This window comes from Mus musculus, chromosome 17 (assembly GCF_000001635.26).
Source record: "Mus musculus strain C57BL/6J chromosome 17, GRCm38.p6 C57BL/6J".
NCBI lineage: Eukaryota > Metazoa > Chordata > Mammalia > Rodentia > Muridae > Mus > Mus musculus.
This window is the reverse complement of record NC_000083.6, coordinates 56445882-56461833: the sequence shown is the minus strand read 5'-3', so window position 1 is coordinate 56461833 and position 15952 is coordinate 56445882. Positions and strand designations below refer to the sequence as shown.

Sequence of the window (15952 nt, the reverse complement as noted above, 5' to 3'; positions counted from 1 at the left end):
ACAGGGGAGAGTCGCCGGGAGCACAGAAACTTTCCCGCTCGCCACGCCCGGGGGCCGCTTGCACACTCGGAGGGTCCTGGGGCCCAAGGGGGTCCTGGCTCCGCCTTTGTGCACCCCACGGCTTCACGTGGTCCCCTGCCTGGGCTCCTCTTGCCCCAGGACCCTGCAAATGTGCAGTCCACTCTGGCTCCTCCCGTCTCCAGAGCTTGGCTCTGCAGACTCAGTTTTCCCTTCTAGAGTGTCTTGGCTAAAGAATCCAGTGAGGTCCAGGTATGCAGTAAGCGTCTTCAGGCCCGGAGACTTGAGTTTCATTCTAGTTTTGCAGAGGGGGGTGGGGGAGAGGGCTGGGGATGTGTATTTGGGACAGTGTCCCGCCAGTGGATTTGGGAATACAGGTTGGGGATCTTGAAAAATGTGGAGCTGAGGTTTCATGGAGAACAGGGAAGGGCATGCAGTTTGCAAGGAACTACATGCAGCAATAGGACAACTCCGAGGCTGAGGAATGGGAGACTGGGTTATGGTGGATGTAGATGGGGGTCACAGAGAACTCTAGAGAGGAGTTGAGATCCTGCGGGGATGGGGGGCGGTTTAGGTCTTGAAGGATGTGTTGTTGGGGCCCAGAGCACTGAATCAGGGTGATAGAGACTTCCAGGGAAGGTCTGCTACTTCAGCCCAGCCCTTGGGGACAACGACCCCATCTCAGATTTCTTTCTTGACCAGTAGGTGTGATTGGCTTCTTTGTATGGCCAGGCTTGACAGAACTTAGTCCACACCCACCCACTCCTGGCCTATCAACTCCTCAAAAGAGCCATAATAATTAAAGCCAGTTCTGGGTGGTAAAGAGGTGTGCCGGCTTGAGAGCATTTTCTCACGGAGGGCACACAGGCCTGAGAGACTAGTTGGCTGCAGAAGTGTGCCCTGTGGGGGATTCCACTGCGTCCCTCCTGGCTAACATCCTGGGGACACTTACTTGCCCTTAGAGTCTCTGAGCCCCCTTCTAGCATCATCTATGGATCAGAGATGGGGCATGAGAGTCATGGGACTGTCTGGGAGTTTCAGCTTCCTGCATCTCCCAGGGCAGGAAGGCATGCTTGGGCTTCAGGAGATGTCCCTTGTACTGGTGACCCAGAGCCTGTGCATCACCAGCCTGGTTATAATCACCCTTTTATGTTTCTGGGCCAAGGGGCACCCAAAGCTTGTTCCAGGCCCCCGTGACCTGCCGTCTGGCACCCACTTGACTGCTCCTCATGAGTGCAGTGTGGAAGCCCTCAGAGGCAGCTGATCTGCAAAGCTCAGCCCAGCTTTCTCCCATGCTCATATCCCACCCGAGACAGTCTTAGAGAGCTCTAATAGCTCCTGAGCCTCAGTTTCCCGTTCTGCAAAGTAGGTGGGACCTGCCTCTAGCCAGCTTTTAAGAACAATAGAGTTCTTGACTAATGGCTGGAAGAGTGGCCAGGCCATCACTTTCCCCCAGCAGATAATGATAGGTCACATTATATCCAGGCGTGTGTGCAAAGGGCCTGGGGCAGACAGACCGCTTGGGCTGACACGTGGGTCCAGCCCCCCTCTTGGCAAAGCCCTTCAAGGAGGATTGTGGTGTCACAAATCCTGGGACTTCCTATCTGCATGGACAGAGTGTACGGACATTTCCTTTGCTCTTTCTGCCTGTAACTCACACCCCAACACTCCTTGGGGGGGGGAGGGATGTGGAGACACCCTCCCATTCCCTCAGCCTGTGTCTGTTAGACCCCACTCTACCCCCACGCAGTGCAAATCTGGGACCCTGAGAGGCCAAAGTGGTGAGCCACTTTGGGGACATCCCCTACACATGCCCACCTGACTGTTACCTTGGGACCCCCTCCCAAGCCTCGCAGGCTTGCGTGGTTCCTCAGTTTCACCAGAGGCTCTCTCAAGGTTTGTCTGAGTCACCTGAGCCTACCACTTCTGTCCTTGTTATATCTACCCATAGGCGCCTCATGTGTGGCTGGTGTGTGAGGTCAGCTGGTCATTGACTGGCTGTCATTAACTCTCCTTCTTCTGAGTCCCCTGGGGCTGTGGTGGGTCCCAGGCCAGAGGCTGACCCTGGGCTTTGTCTGTCTACCTGACTGTTAGTGGACTGCATCTGTGGCAGTTATGTGCAATCTGACTTTGCAGGCCTGTGTTTGGTGTGAAGGGGCCTAGTGGAGGACGTGCAGTGCGCCACATCCTAACATCCTTGAAGGGTGTACGCATACTGCCTGCCACAGCCCTACTGTGTGCATCCCACTGTGGTCCTGGACATGAATCCTAGCCTCTATTTACCTCTGAGGTCTGGCTTTGTATATTGGGCTTGTGGTCTGACTGTGTACAAAATTGGACTGGGTATAGAAGTTGGGGTGTCCCCACCTTGGCAGTCTGCCTGTGTGGATGTTAGGATTTGATGTTTCTCTGTGTCCACAGCCTGATTATCTCCAGGTCCCCTTGTTTTACGATCAGTCCCCTGGGTCAGCTTGCAGCCTGACTGTGTGCCTGGGTCTGTCTACTGTTCGACTGGCTCTGTGTATGTCTGTATGACTGTGGGCTGACTGTGTATACTGAGCCCCCTCTGGCTCTCCCCATCCGTGTCCTCCTGGCTCACACTGAGCCATGAGCTGGCCACTACCCTTCCTGCCCTTCCCTGGGGCTGGGTGAGGTGACCACAGCTGGGTATTTTGGGAGACACAATCATAGGATTACCCCATCATTATGCGCCTCTCTCCTCCCCATGACCACAGCTCTCTGGCCTCTCCTTGGCCTCTCCACCCCAGTGCCCTGGCTTGAGGCAGTGTGACCTACAGGGCACTGCTGGTCCTGGGTTCGAGGTGTGCCTGATGGATGCTTTGGCCTGGAACTTGTGAGTGGGGTGAGGACTGGTGCCTGTGTGGAAAACTGAGTAAATGTCTGTCTTTTCTGGGCTGGATGGTAGTGGGGGTGCAGCACTAGCTGTCCTGGGGGCCCAGGGAGCTATGGCCAGTATTAGGTCAGGATAAGGTGTTGAGGAAGGATAAGCCTGAAGCAGGTATTGGGGTTCAGCTTGGGGTTTGGGGGTATAGCCCACACATGCTTCTGGAGGTCAGAAGGTCAAGGTCCAGGCTTGGCAGATTCATAGTTGGGGTGGCACTTAGTGTGTGGGCAAAGGCATCCATAGGGCTCTGAGTCCTGCCCCAGCACTGGGGAGCTAGAAGCAAGACTGTCAGGAGTTGAAGGTCATAGGCTGCATAGCAAATTGGTGGCCAGCCTCAGCTACAGAGACACTGACTCAGGAAACTGCTGAATCCACTCAGGATGGGGCAGTGGGCTCTGAGAGGTCCCTGTAACCTCCTGGTCCCATGTGGACCCCACCTGGGTCCCTGGGTGTGGTCCCCTCCTTCAGGGCCACCTGCAGAGAAGTCCCTGGATCCCCACTTCCCACTCACTGCTGCTCTGTTGTCTCTACAGACGCTGCCCCTCTGGACACCTCAGCCTGAGGCCTCTCCGTGAGTCACGGGGGTACCATCCCCCACCAGGGCAGAGGCTGGAGGCCACTGCCAAGCATGGCGCCCACCTGGAGTCCCAGCGTGGTGTCTGTGGTGGGTCCTGTGGGGCTCTTCCTCGTACTGCTGGCCAGAGGATGCTTGGCTGAAGGTAAGAGGCTAGGTTGGAGTGGGTGGACCTGGCTATTCATCTGTTCTGGGGGTTTTGTGTGCAGGTCCCTAGCCCATGGCTTCCTGATGTGGTCCAGACAGAACTTCCATGCTCAAGGAAGTGGTTTGGTGCCTAGCTTTGGGAAAGGCTGTAGACCACAGAGGTGATGCTGGCTGGACAGTAACTATGGTGCACTGGTGTTAGGTCAGGTCCCACCAGGGAGAGAGAGGGCATGGGGACAGTGTTTTCGTAGCTGAAATTCCGGGTTGGGTTGACTGAGCACAGTAAAGTCTGGAGATTAAAAAAAAAGTTGATGGGTCTGGATCGGCAGTACTTGGGAGAGAGGCAGAGGCAGGTATATGTCTGTGAGTTTGAGACCAGCCTGGGATAATTGGTGAGACCCTGTCTTTAAAAAAAAAAATTTTTTTTTTTTTCAAAACAAACCCAGGAAGAGGTAGGTGGTACTGGAGAGATGTCTCAGCATTTCAATTCCCAGAGTACCCAGGTTCAATTCCAGCCCCCACCCACCAGGGGATTTAACACCCTCTTCTGGCCTCCAAGAGCACTGCATGTACACACAAAAAGAAAGTAAATGAAAATTAAAATGAATCTATTAAAAGGTGATTGGTATAGTTTAGAACTAAGGATTTCATTTGCTTACTGCTAAGGATGTATATGGGGTCTCAGTTTTGTCCTGACGCCAAGATCCATCATTGCATGGGAGACCCTCTTCTAAGGGACCTTGGAGGGAGAGTTAAGGCAGGGCAAACCCCTTTCCTCATAGGAAGCAAGGAGCAGCAGAGCTGGCCCTGGTGGGCTGCAGAGAAGACTCCCTCTGCTGACTCCATGTGGCTGTGGGGGATGAGTCCTGGGACCTGGGCAGGCTGGTCAAGGCGGTGTCGAGGAAGGCTAGTCCAGAGACGTCTTAGCCTGGGCTTGGGCATTTATTCATCAGCCGTGTGTTTGACAGATGCAGACTGAGTCTTGTCTCCATGTGGTGTCTGGAGTCCAGGACGTGCTCTATCTAACTGGAGTCCTCTCACCCGACGCCTAGCAGGGTCATAGGCACCGTATCCAGCACTAAAGTGTTCCGTCGGCCAGGATGATTGATTTCTGGTATAAAAATGGCTCTGGGTCCAGGGAACCTTCCAGGCTGCCCAAAGGGCTATGGTGAGGTTCATGAGAGATCCAGGGGAGGATCAGCCCTGATTCTCACGTAGACAGAAATGGAAAACCCGAGCCAGGTGCAGAGCCAGAGCCTCTGTAGGATCCTGTCTCCACTCTGGACCTTAGTCTTTTCCAAGGGATGGGGCTTGGGGAGAATGGGGCCTCTTTATGTAGGAGTTGCTGTTTTTCCAGATCTTGTCAGCCAGGTTAGACCCTAACTGCCCAGCATGAGCTGGGGGAACAGGAAGGTGGCTTATCCTTTCTAGGCCTCTGTACAAATGAGGCTGAAACTCATGGTGAGCCTGTCTAGGCCTGGGGCTCAGGGGACTTCACCCCTCAGAGCTGTGGGTCTGCCCTCGAAGGCCCACAGTGAGTTTCTTTTTCTTGGAAAATAGAGGGGTGTGTGTGTGCCAAACAGAGACGGCAGGAACCCTCAAGATCCTGTCTACCACAACAGAGCGAGCTCTGCGGGGTTGGCTTGGGGCCCAGAGTCCAGTGGACAAATGGATGTCCACTCAGTACCAGGGACCAACAGGCAAGGGGGTAGGAACCCATGATCTTAAGGATCAACAGGCATAGAAGGGAAGAGAGGGAATGTGGAGACTCGGGCTCCCTGGAAGGGGGTGGTGGGAGGGGACAGCTCTGCAGGGTTGGCTGGATTGGAGAGTATGAGGGGTTTGTCCCACCTCTGAGGGGTCCGACCTGGCCAGTGCTACACTCCCTCCACATCCTTGGCTAAGAACATGTGACCCCAGATATCGTCAGTGGGCAGTGGAGGAGACCAGTCTCCCTCCATCAACTCATGGAAGGGAAGCAGAGATCTGGGTTTGAGTCTTGATTGTCATTTCTGAGTTCTCTGGGGAACCTCATGAAAACCCATTAATACTCTCAGATCTGTAGCAGGGGACACACAAGCATCTAATGAGGCTTCAAGGCTTCATGTACCTGGACACTAGAGGCTGCAAGTTCAGGAGCAGGCCTTGGGTAGGAGGAGGGGAGGCTGGCCAGTCTCCCAAGCAGTGACCCCTGAAGATAACAGTATGGCCCATGAATGAAAGTAGCTGGGGTCTGTGGGGATCCAGACTTGTAACAGAGGGTTCCAGAAGTTTCTGCAGAATCCGCCAGGCCAGTGTGCCCCTTCTACCTCCTCCTGCTCACTTTGACGCTTGGACAGCCAGTGTTGGGAGGTTTGAGTGCTCATCCTGCCTCCCAGTTCCCCTATTGTTGGGTGCTTACATTATGTCCCCAGCTTTGAGGGACAGCTCTGGGTGCTGGCATCCAGGGAAGGCATTGCAGCATATCTCTGATTGATGTGTTCAGTCCTAGGGTGACTGGCTGCTACCGAACAGCCAGTGGAAGGGAAGTGGCAGAAATACCCACCATAGAGCCCTAGGCAGGCATCAAAGCTGGGTGGGCTCCTGAGCCTTCCTCTGAGGCAGAGCCATGGGGATTGTAGAGTGGATCTGAACAAGGCCCAGTGGATCAAAGCCAAGCCCCTCGCCAGCATGCGCCCCTGGCTTATGGCACTCTCGGGCTCTGTGCTCAATACCAACTCTGCTCATCTTCTATGTTTTTATCTGGATATTCACATAGCATTAATTATTGTGTGTGCATGTGCTTGCCTGGGTATATGTAGCGGTCAGAAGACAACACACGAGAGTCACATATTCCCTTCCTGTGGACCCTAGGGTTGAACTAGAGTTGGAGGGAGGCTTGGTGGCAAGCGCCTGTACCTGTAGGGCCTTCTTGCTAGCCCCTGACTCTCATCTGTGGTCACCTTTGGCCTCCCTGCTCAGAGCCCTAGTTTCTCCATAAGTCCCATTAAAGAATTAGAGCATGTTTTGTTTCTTTTGGGGGTGAGTCTGTGGTAGCAGGTCATCACTGAGGCATATCTAGGGGCTCAGTGTTGGGACTCCAGAGTCTCCAATGGGCACTGTGTACTTGTGTGAGCCTGTGGGGAGGTCTGGACACCCTCAGACCTCCTCTCTCCTTGCTGAACCCCCAGAACCACCCAGGTTTATCAGAGAGCCCAAGGATCAGATTGGAGTGTCGGGAGGCGTGGCCTCCTTCGTGTGCCAGGCCACGGGTGATCCTAAGCCACGGGTGACCTGGAACAAGAAGGGCAAGAAAGTGAACTCACAGCGCTTCGAGGTGAGCTGGGCAGCAGGCCGGGGCAGCGGGGCGGGGGTGCCCTCAGCCACATACTCCTTCCTCTCCAAACGGGCAGTGGCCAAGCCTCAGGATGCCACAAGGCAGCCACAGCCCTGTTTCTGGCACTGCAGGGTTTCCCAAGTCTACGACTCTGTCTTGTGAGTCCTCAAACCAGGCCCTGCCTTCTCTTGAGTCTTAACTCACAGTTCCAGCACACATGGGAGGAAATACCCATATCATGCCACATGTGTTCATGTCCTGTGCTCAGTGCTGAGTCTGGGGGCTTAAGGGTGTGCTCCATTCAGACGCTCAGAGGGCTCAGAGTGTGTCTCTTAGCTTCTCTTCTTTCACTGTGACTGATCCTTGGTGGTCTCCTGTGTGCACACGTGTGCCCCCAGCCACATACGCAGGACACCCTTGGCTCAGGGACACCATGTGCCTGGGACAGCTACTGCCTGCAACCCAGCCCACAGGTCGGCTGGGTGGAACCCACCCTGGTCTCACCTGCTTACCTGTTCCATCTCGTCTTCCCTTCCTCTTCCCAGACCATTGACTTTGACGAGAGCTCTGGGGCGGTCCTGAGGATCCAGCCACTTCGGACGCCTCGGGATGAGAACGTGTACGAGTGTGTGGCCCAGAACTCGGTGGGCGAAATCACAATTCATGCAAAGCTCACCGTCCTTCGAGGTACACACTGCAGGGCACAGAGGAAGTGCCAAACTGCAGATCTTGCCCCCAAGCTTAGAGCCCTCCTGCACTGGCTCTTGCTTTTTCCTTTAGGAACTAGGATTTCTCTGCTCCCAGCCCAGGCCCCTTGGTTTGTGTGGTTTAAATGTCTGTGCAGTTGGTAGACTTCAAGCTCAGCTTGGTCTAGGCGCTCACTCAGTGCTTTCTGGACTCTGTCCCTGGGTCTTTTGTGACCATCTGTTCTCAGTCAGCTTGGGTCGCAAGTGCCCTCCTCAGCTAATCCCTAGCACTCCAGAGTAGGTAGCCATGGTGCCTGGAGCCACAGCTGGTTCAGCCCCACAGAGGAACTTAATGGAGGGTAGGTGCCTAAAGGCAGAATGACCTAAGCCCCCGCCACCCCTGTGCCCTGGCTTTGTGTAAGGGGCACTGAATACTGGGACCAGACAATTGAATTCAAATCTTGAGGCAGCAGCTTTAGCGCTGTGATCTGGGCAGGGTTAATCAACTTGTCAGAGCCGGGATGTCCTGTCCCTTGGGGACATTTCATATATGGCTGCTCTGGGCATTACAGGTCCCTACAGACGCCCTCATGAATCTGGGACACAGGGCCAGTGCCACTGGAGGGAGTTCTGAGCTGCCCCAGGGTCAGTAGTCCGGGAATTCTGTCATCTCTAACAAGGAACCTCAACAGAGTGCTCTGTGATTGCCAGAGCAGGGATGGAGCTGTGGAGTCCACACACCCTAGGCTCCTCCTCTCTCTGGGATATTTTTTGCCTTGACCTTTCCCAGCACAGCCTCAGCAGCCAGCCTCCCACTGCCCTGTGCCAGCCTTGTTGTCAACACTAGCAGAGTTGGGACTCGGTCTGCAACCATCACATGCTAATGAACTGAGCGCTGAGAGACTGGAAAGATTCTCCTGCCTCTTTGAGCTGCAGATGCCCCAGCCGTGTCCTTTGTTCTTTGACCATTGCCTGTGCCACTGAGGTCCCCCAGCTCTAGGCAAGCTTGAGCTAGGCCTCCTGTCCCATGTGGGTTGCCAGAGCCATTGCCATTGCACTTGCCTCCCTCCTTCCTCTCCTCCATGTGATTGTGACCCAGAGTGTGTGAACCCCAAGCAGCCAGGCATAGTGCTGTGTGGGGATAGCAGGCAGTGGTGCCTCTCCCCAGACCTGTACTCCGCTGCTACTGCACACATACATGCATAGGACCCTTCAAGGCTGCATGGACATGCGTAGGAGCCTGCTACATCTTGGGCTGCATTCCCTACCCAGATAGGGGTTCTTGTCCACTTCTGTCCCCAGCCACCTTCACTGCCATCCCTTCTGGTATACTATCCCATGCATGTGACTGTTACCTCCCACCGCCCCCAGCAGCCCTGGTGCTCCTGAAGTGACAGGCATTTCCCTCCAGACACTTTCAACCATGAGCCAAAATGGTCCAGTTAGAAACACAGGCAGGAGGACATGCCCCTGTGTGCAAGACTGGCCTGGCACACTGTTAATATGGCAAGCAGAGCCCGAGCCCCTGGCCCTGGGTTAGCCCATCCTTCTTTTTGAATACAGCCAGTTAACCACATGTCGGGTGGCCTCCATTCTAGCTCCAGTGTCCTACTCATCTGCATGCTGCATAGGCCCCTTGCAGAATCTCATTTCTACCTGGCTCTCCTGGGGAGCAGCAGACATTCCTGGGGCTCAGCTGGCTCTGTATTCCCTCCTTGCTGCCCTCCTGGTGGCCCAGGCTGGTCTCAGATTCATGCTGCTCCTGTGTCTTGGTCCTGGGCAACAGGTGTTGAGCTGGGATGTCCCAGTCGGGTTGATTTCTCTAAAAGACTTAGGTTTTGAGTTCTGGAAGGGTCTAGAATGAGTCCATTTGTTCCAAGGGATGTTTGGATGGAGGCAGAGGCATGAGCATGGGGTTGAGTGTGGGAGGAGGGGACTGAAGAAGCAGGTGGCCTGGGCCTGAGAAAGGGCTGATGACTGCTCCTGCTAGGGTGTCACCACCTGATGATACCCAGTGTCCCTATCTCTAGCTCTAGACACCAGCGTGATGCCCTCTCAGGAGCAATGTGATCCTAGGTTAATGAAGGTAATGGGGAGCCATAGCAAGTAGAAGGAGAGAGCCCTCGATGCTGGACCACCAGTCAGGCCTGTGATTCCCCAAGCTCTGCCCACAGCAGCCATGGAGGTCTTGGGGGCTGTGAGCCATAGAGGGTGGCAGGAGGATATCTTCCTGCTGTACAGAGAAGCAAGGGCCAAGGGAGGTGGCAGGCCAGGACTGCAGTCACTGAGGGCATTTGCCGCAATAACTGGACTCTTGTTTCATTTTTCTCCCGCTCCACATTCCCAGAGGACCAGCTGCCTCCTGGCTTCCCCAACATTGACATGGGCCCCCAGTTGAAGGTTGTAGAGCGCACACGCACAGCCACCATGCTCTGTGCTGCCAGCGGGAACCCGGACCCTGAGATCACCTGGTTTAAGGACTTCCTGCCTGTGGACCCCAGTGCCAGCAACGGGCGGATCAAGCAGCTTCGATCAGGTGGGCACGGGTGGCCAACAGGATGAAAGCGCTATCGAGGGCAGCAGAGGGCCCATACTTTGGGCCTGATGAGGGGAATAGGCTGGTACATGGTACACTTGGAGCCACATAGGAGCAGAGCTCAGCCCTGCACCCAAAACGTAGAGAGCTGCAGAGGTCCACGGTGGGAGAAAGGCTCTAGGACTCGATAGTGTGCTTTATGGGTAAAGATGGCTGTAATCAGTGGATGACTGCTTAGCACCAGCCATGAGGACAAGTTGGAAGGGTCATGGGGACCCTATAACAGAGGATGTTATAGGCTGTGGTTGGTCGAGGTAATGGGGAACCATAGAAGGTGGTAGAGAGAGAGACACACACACAGTGACAAAGCAATCAGTGAGGATCGGGTGTGGGGAGCAGAGGGGAGCTGGATGTGGTGGTGACCAAGGGTTTGCAGCATCAGAGGAGATGAAGGGCCACAGAGGTCCTTGGGACAGTGTCCTTGGAAGGCATCAGAACTAAGCAGTGTAGATGGCCGTCTGTGCTGGTTCCAGCTGGTCTGGGGAGGCCCAGGATGGAGGCCAGGCACTGGGACCAGTGAGGCTGGGTGGTTTGCAGTGGTGTCTTAGTGGAGACCCCATTCCGTCTAATTGATGTGTTTATGTGTCCTTTTGGGGTACCATGTGTTCCTTGTCACTTGTCTGTGTCTGTGTGCATGTGACTCCTTAAGTGGCTAGCCCTGTCTCTTGTTTGTGGGCAAAATGCTGGAACTGGGCTTTCTACAACATGTGTGCCTGCCACATGTCCCTCCCATGCCCCAAGTGCACATGGCTCTTCTTGTCCCTCCCTGGAGACATTCATGTGCCTGCTGGTCCCTGAGTGCTAGCTCTGTCTTGCCTATATTTCCTCATCTCCCCAGCAACCCCTACCAACCTCTTCACACTCTTGTTCTATTCTGCTGCCCTCCCTCAGCCTCCCTCTCACTGCCAAAGCCCTGCTCTGCCTATTGCTGTCTGTGGGGTGTCCATTTCACCCCCACAAGTCCACTGAGATGCAGCTCAGCTGCAGGAGTCTGCATAGGAGAGGCCCCAGCCCATGGTGGAGTCCTCAAACCCTGAGGCGCCTCCTGGCCATCACATGGCCAACGTCCAGGGGTAATAGCTAGGCATTTTATAAACACGTGGCCCTGGGAGCTGCCTTGCACCCCATGGTCCTCCTCCTCCTCCTCCCTCATGCCCACGAACAGCCAGGATGTCTAGTGGCCATCCTTTAACCTTCTTCTCTCTTCTCCTTCCTCTGTGTAACGCTCAGAAAGCTTTGGTAAGTTCTCACTTCTTTGCCACACCAACCACTAACAGTCCTGCCACCCTCTCTGCCCACACTAACAGCCACCGTGACAGTAACTGACCCACTGCGTGTGGCATGTGTACTAACGCCCTGTCACCTGCCCCCCATGATGGGCTGCATAAGACCCCACCCACAAGGAAAAGAGGAAAAATGCCACCTGACCTCAGTCTGGGGGACGTCACATCTCACGAGCATCCCTTCTGCTCCGAGCATCCCTTCCTCCTGGGCTTCTCCAGTGGAGACAGGATGGAACACTTGAGATGCTATGTCTAACTAGAACATTCTGCTGCTTAGTTCTTGCTAATGTGACACTGACTGATACAAGCACTCTTGAGGCTCTGGGTGTTGTCCCCAGCACCACCAAACTAAAGGTGGAAAAGCAACTGGGTTCTTTGTCCTTACGGCAATATGAGCAACCGACCCCCTTGGGCCCCCTGACACTGTAATTCAGGCAGAGTTAGAGTTATATCATGCCAACCTGACTTCTGCCACACAGATGACATGTTCCCATTGGCTCCTTCTGACAGTGTGTGGGAGAGGCCTGTGATATCTCTGCTGGGCATGATTGATGGCTGTGCCTTTAACCCTAGCACACAGGAGGCAGAGGCAGGAGGATTGCTATGCGTTAGAGGCCAGTCTGGTCTACATAGTGAGTTCCAGGGCCCCATAGATGCATCTGGGGTGTGGAGGGAGGTGGCAAGCACTCAGTGTAGGGAGGAGGTGCAGGTCCACAGTGCAGAAGTGACTGCCGGCTAGTATGGAAGCAGTCTGTTGAGACTCGCCCTGCCTGCCTTTGGCCTCAGTTTACCCAACCATGCCGCAGACCTGGGCTAGCTCTTACAGCTGCGGCTAAGAGAAACTGGCTTTGATTCCAGCAAACAAGCAGCATCAGAGACCCCAGCCTGGAGCCTTCTCTTTCTTTGGTGTGACCAACCCACAGATGGCCTTTGTCCTCTTTTCCTTCACAGTTGAAGGAGGCCACTAGGTCCCCTCTGCCCTCAGCTCCTTTCCCAAGCCTCCCTCTCAACCTTGGTGACACCCAACCCTGTCGCACCGGTGCCCAGCCCTCTAGCGCTAACTCCTGTCCCTTCCTGGTCACTAACAAGACTCCTGGAACCCTGCCGTTACCTGCCCCTCCTGGTCTAGATGTCAAAGAACCTCTTGCTGGCACACCAAAATCACCAGAGGGAGGAGGTGTGGTCTCTCTGGGACCCAACCCAGACCCAGGGAGGCTGTCTGCAGGAAACACCAACCCGAAGGCCCACAGCCCCAGCCCAGAGCCCTGATGAGGCTGGCTGTGGCTCCACTGCCCGGCACAGGGACAGGCGTGGCTCCTGGCCCTGAAGCCCCTGCCCTGTGACATTCACCTGTGTCTCTCTGTTTCCCTTACAGAAAGCACCCCCATCCGAGGTAAGAGGTCCACCTATCACCATCTGGCCCTGAGCTTTCTCTAGCTCCCCACAGCCTGCCACAGTGCCCCACCCTGGTGTTTGTGTCTCTCTCTGTCTGTGGCTTAGGCCAAGTGTGGCTGCAAGGAATGGTGTGGGCATCAGTTGTGGGACAGGCACCACTTTTTGTGTCCACCTGAACTCCCCTCTTCCCTCCCCCTCTGTCCCTGCACTCACGACCATCTACAGTGAGCTGCAAAAGGGCCTTTTGAGATTTGGGGACATTCAGCCTGGAGGGATCAGAGAAAGGAATTCTCCAAAGCCAGGTGTGACATACCCATTTTCCCAGAGCCCATGAGAACAGACCAGTGCCTGACAGGCTGTGTATCCTCAAACAGGTCTCCCATCCTTTCTGGTCTCTGCAGTGGTCTTGAAGTCAGTAGAAGCATTCTATGGTGACCAACCTTTACCACTATTCAAGAGAGGGAGCACAGGGGCACTGGGCCCTGTCATTACTGGGGTATAGCTGTCAACAAAACCAGAGAATGTGGACAAAAAGTCTGGAACAGTGGGATTTGGGAGTCCAGGGTTTCTGCACTTGGCTGTCACTACATTGTGCTTAGTTAATGCCGGGATGCAGGCCTGAGATGTGATATTCTGAGCCAGGTTCTCTTTCCCTTGCTCTGCTCTATGTGAGGGTTGGAAGACAGGCCCGTGTGGCAGGCCCACACGGCAGGCATGGGGCCTACACCTCACTCTTTATTTTTAAGTTGTAAATACTAAGCTGTTTCAGCAGGGCTGAGAAGTGTCCCTGCCGTCACTGTGAAGTGGAGAATACCTAGCTTGTAGCTTGTTTGAAATGTTCTTGGGGGAAGTGTGGCCTCCTTCAGGGTCCATGAGTGCAGGTGCCTGCAGCTCTCTCATCGTATTCTCTGGGTTTGCTTTGTGTTTGTTTTTTCTTGGATTTGGGGCAAGGCCTCCCATAGGCCAGGCTGCAACACCAGCATGACTCAGAGAGCCATGGCCTCAAATGCGGGTCACCCTGGGCTCCAGGACCTGAGATGAGGTGTGTCCTGCTGCTAATGTCCCCACACTGCACCCTGGGCATCAGACATGGGGTCTGACTGTGTGTGTGGCCCCTATGTCCTTCACCCAGCAATTGTTAACCTCTGCCCCTGAGGAAAGGCTTCCCACTGACTGGCAGCTGCCTGCCCTGGGGGAAAAGCCTAGCTCACTGCCGCCACAGGCAAGTCTGGGCTGGCCTGTTAGTCCACAGGATGCTGGGGCAGCCTCTACCTTCCCCACCAACCTCCAGGAGTGGCAACCTCTTGGGTACCCTGCTATGCTGTGCTCATGGCTCTCCCTTTGTCAGTGAGCAGTACAGATGTGATGGTGAGGGTGTTTGTCAGGCCCAGCTCTGTCCTGGTGCTGGCCATCATGGCCAAGGTCCCATTCCTGTCCCCGCAGGTGCCCTGCAGATTGAGAGCAGCGAGGAGACAGACCAGGGCAAGTACGAGTGTGTGGCCACCAACAGCGCTGGGGTGCGCTACTCATCACCTGCCAACCTCTACGTGCGAGGTAGGGAACTCCGCCAGGCAGAGGCAGGGACCCACTGTCCCACCCTGTCCCACCTTATAACTGGGCTCATGGCCTCCTGGCTCCCCTGTCCTGTGCAGTCCCGAGCAGGAAGGCCCTGACCCCATCCAAGGGGTCATTGGAATGACAGTCACCACACCGTGGGCCATGGGACTCTGAGGGTTGCACTGATGGCAGCATGGGTGGAAACAGAGTGGGGTGGGAGGCCAGTCTCGGGCCTACAGGGCTGGGGGAGCCTGAGGGCCACCGCCCCCCCACCACGTCCCCACCCCCAAGTTGGCTTGTGTGGTGTCTGTGTCTCCTGTGTCCTGCTGGCTTTGCTTTTTCTGAACCCGTGGCCTCGTGGCTCCCTGCTTCCCTACCTGGTCCATTGTCTCTAGCGAAGACTGTGGGGAATGGGGTTTCCGAGCTATCCTCCCATCCAGCATCCCAAAACCCAATGCTCGATCTAGAAGGAATATACCCAGGCTGTAAAAGGCCAGGGCCACAGCTTGCACGCCCGTGTGCCTGTGACTCAATGGCAGGACATGCCTCCTAGTCCTGGGGACCCCAAATAGGTCTCAGAATCCCAGACTTAACTCAGCTGTGGTTGGAAGCCTGGGGTTCTTGATGGCTGCCTCCCATGCCTCCAGCCCCAGGAGGGTTCCTGCAGGACCCTTGGTGTACCCTCCTCCTCTGTATCCCATGGACATACTGGGAACCCCCGTCTGCTTATCTCAGTTGACCTGCTCACCTTCCTCCCCAGCCTCAGTTTTCCTGAAGCACCCCTGATCTTCATCCCTCTCTACCCAGGGAGGCCGGCAAGCTGCCCCTCTCTCTCTCCAGCCCTAACCTTCCCCAGCCCCTAGTTAATTCCTCTGGGTCCTGGCCTGTGGGTTTTACATCTTGGCTTCAAGCAGGAGGCCTCGTGGAGGGAGGGTATGAGAGGGTGGGAGGTGGGCCAGTGTGATCTTCTGCCACCATGGCGCCCTGGTGAGTTGCAGTCCCTGCAGGACTCCAGCGACCGACCGGCCTTCATCTAACTTGTGTGTTTCTTTGTGGACACCGGGGATGGGGGGTTGTGAGTCTGACAGGGCTCAGGAGAGAGGGGACAGCAGGGATGGAGTAGGGGAGGGGGGAATCCCTTAGCAAGGGTGAGAGGAGGGTGGAAGGCCCTGTGTGTTCCGGCCCACCCCTGCCTGGGGGCCGCAGGTGAGGGTCGGGAGAGTTGGCTCTGCTGGCTGCGCCCAGCGCTGATGGAGGAAAGGGCAGGAGGTTTATGTTCTTTTTCTTTTTTGATTTTAATTTTTTTAATTTTTTTGGTTTAAAGAAAAAAAGCAAACGATTGCAGCTTTAGCCGTGGGAAGTCCTCTTTTTACTCTCTGTATCTCCCCTATTTTTTCTCTTCTCCCCATGTCATTGTGCGCATCAAACCCCCTTTACATCCCTCAGAGCTTCGAGAAGGTTGGTGTGGCTTTTTT

General features: G+C 55.3%; 1 protein-coding gene across 16 annotated transcripts in view; it reads left to right on the top strand.

Moving 5' to 3' along the window:
* The window catches only part of Ptprs (protein tyrosine phosphatase, receptor type, S), a 64136-nt gene that overhangs the window by 14728 nt on the left and 33456 nt on the right, over positions 1-15952 (top strand). For 8 of the 16 annotated variants that reach the window (XR_003952097.1, NM_001252455.1, NM_001252453.1 and 5 more), the window contains exons 2-6: positions 3457-3642; positions 6815-6960; positions 7506-7647; positions 9994-10182; positions 14364-14474. Coding sequence is in view for 13 of the 16 variants with exons in the window: in NM_001252455.1 (NP_001239384.1) it covers positions 3552-3642; positions 6815-6960; positions 7506-7647; positions 9994-10182; positions 14364-14474 (679 nt within the window). In the remaining 3 variants the exon portion in view is untranslated. Of the gene's footprint in view, positions 1-3456; positions 3643-6814; positions 6961-7505; positions 7648-9993; positions 10183-14363; positions 14475-15923; positions 15936-15952 lie in introns of those variants that run through there. The other 8 variants (XR_385302.2, XM_006523881.2, XM_006523879.3 and 5 more) reach the window with 2 other exon arrangements.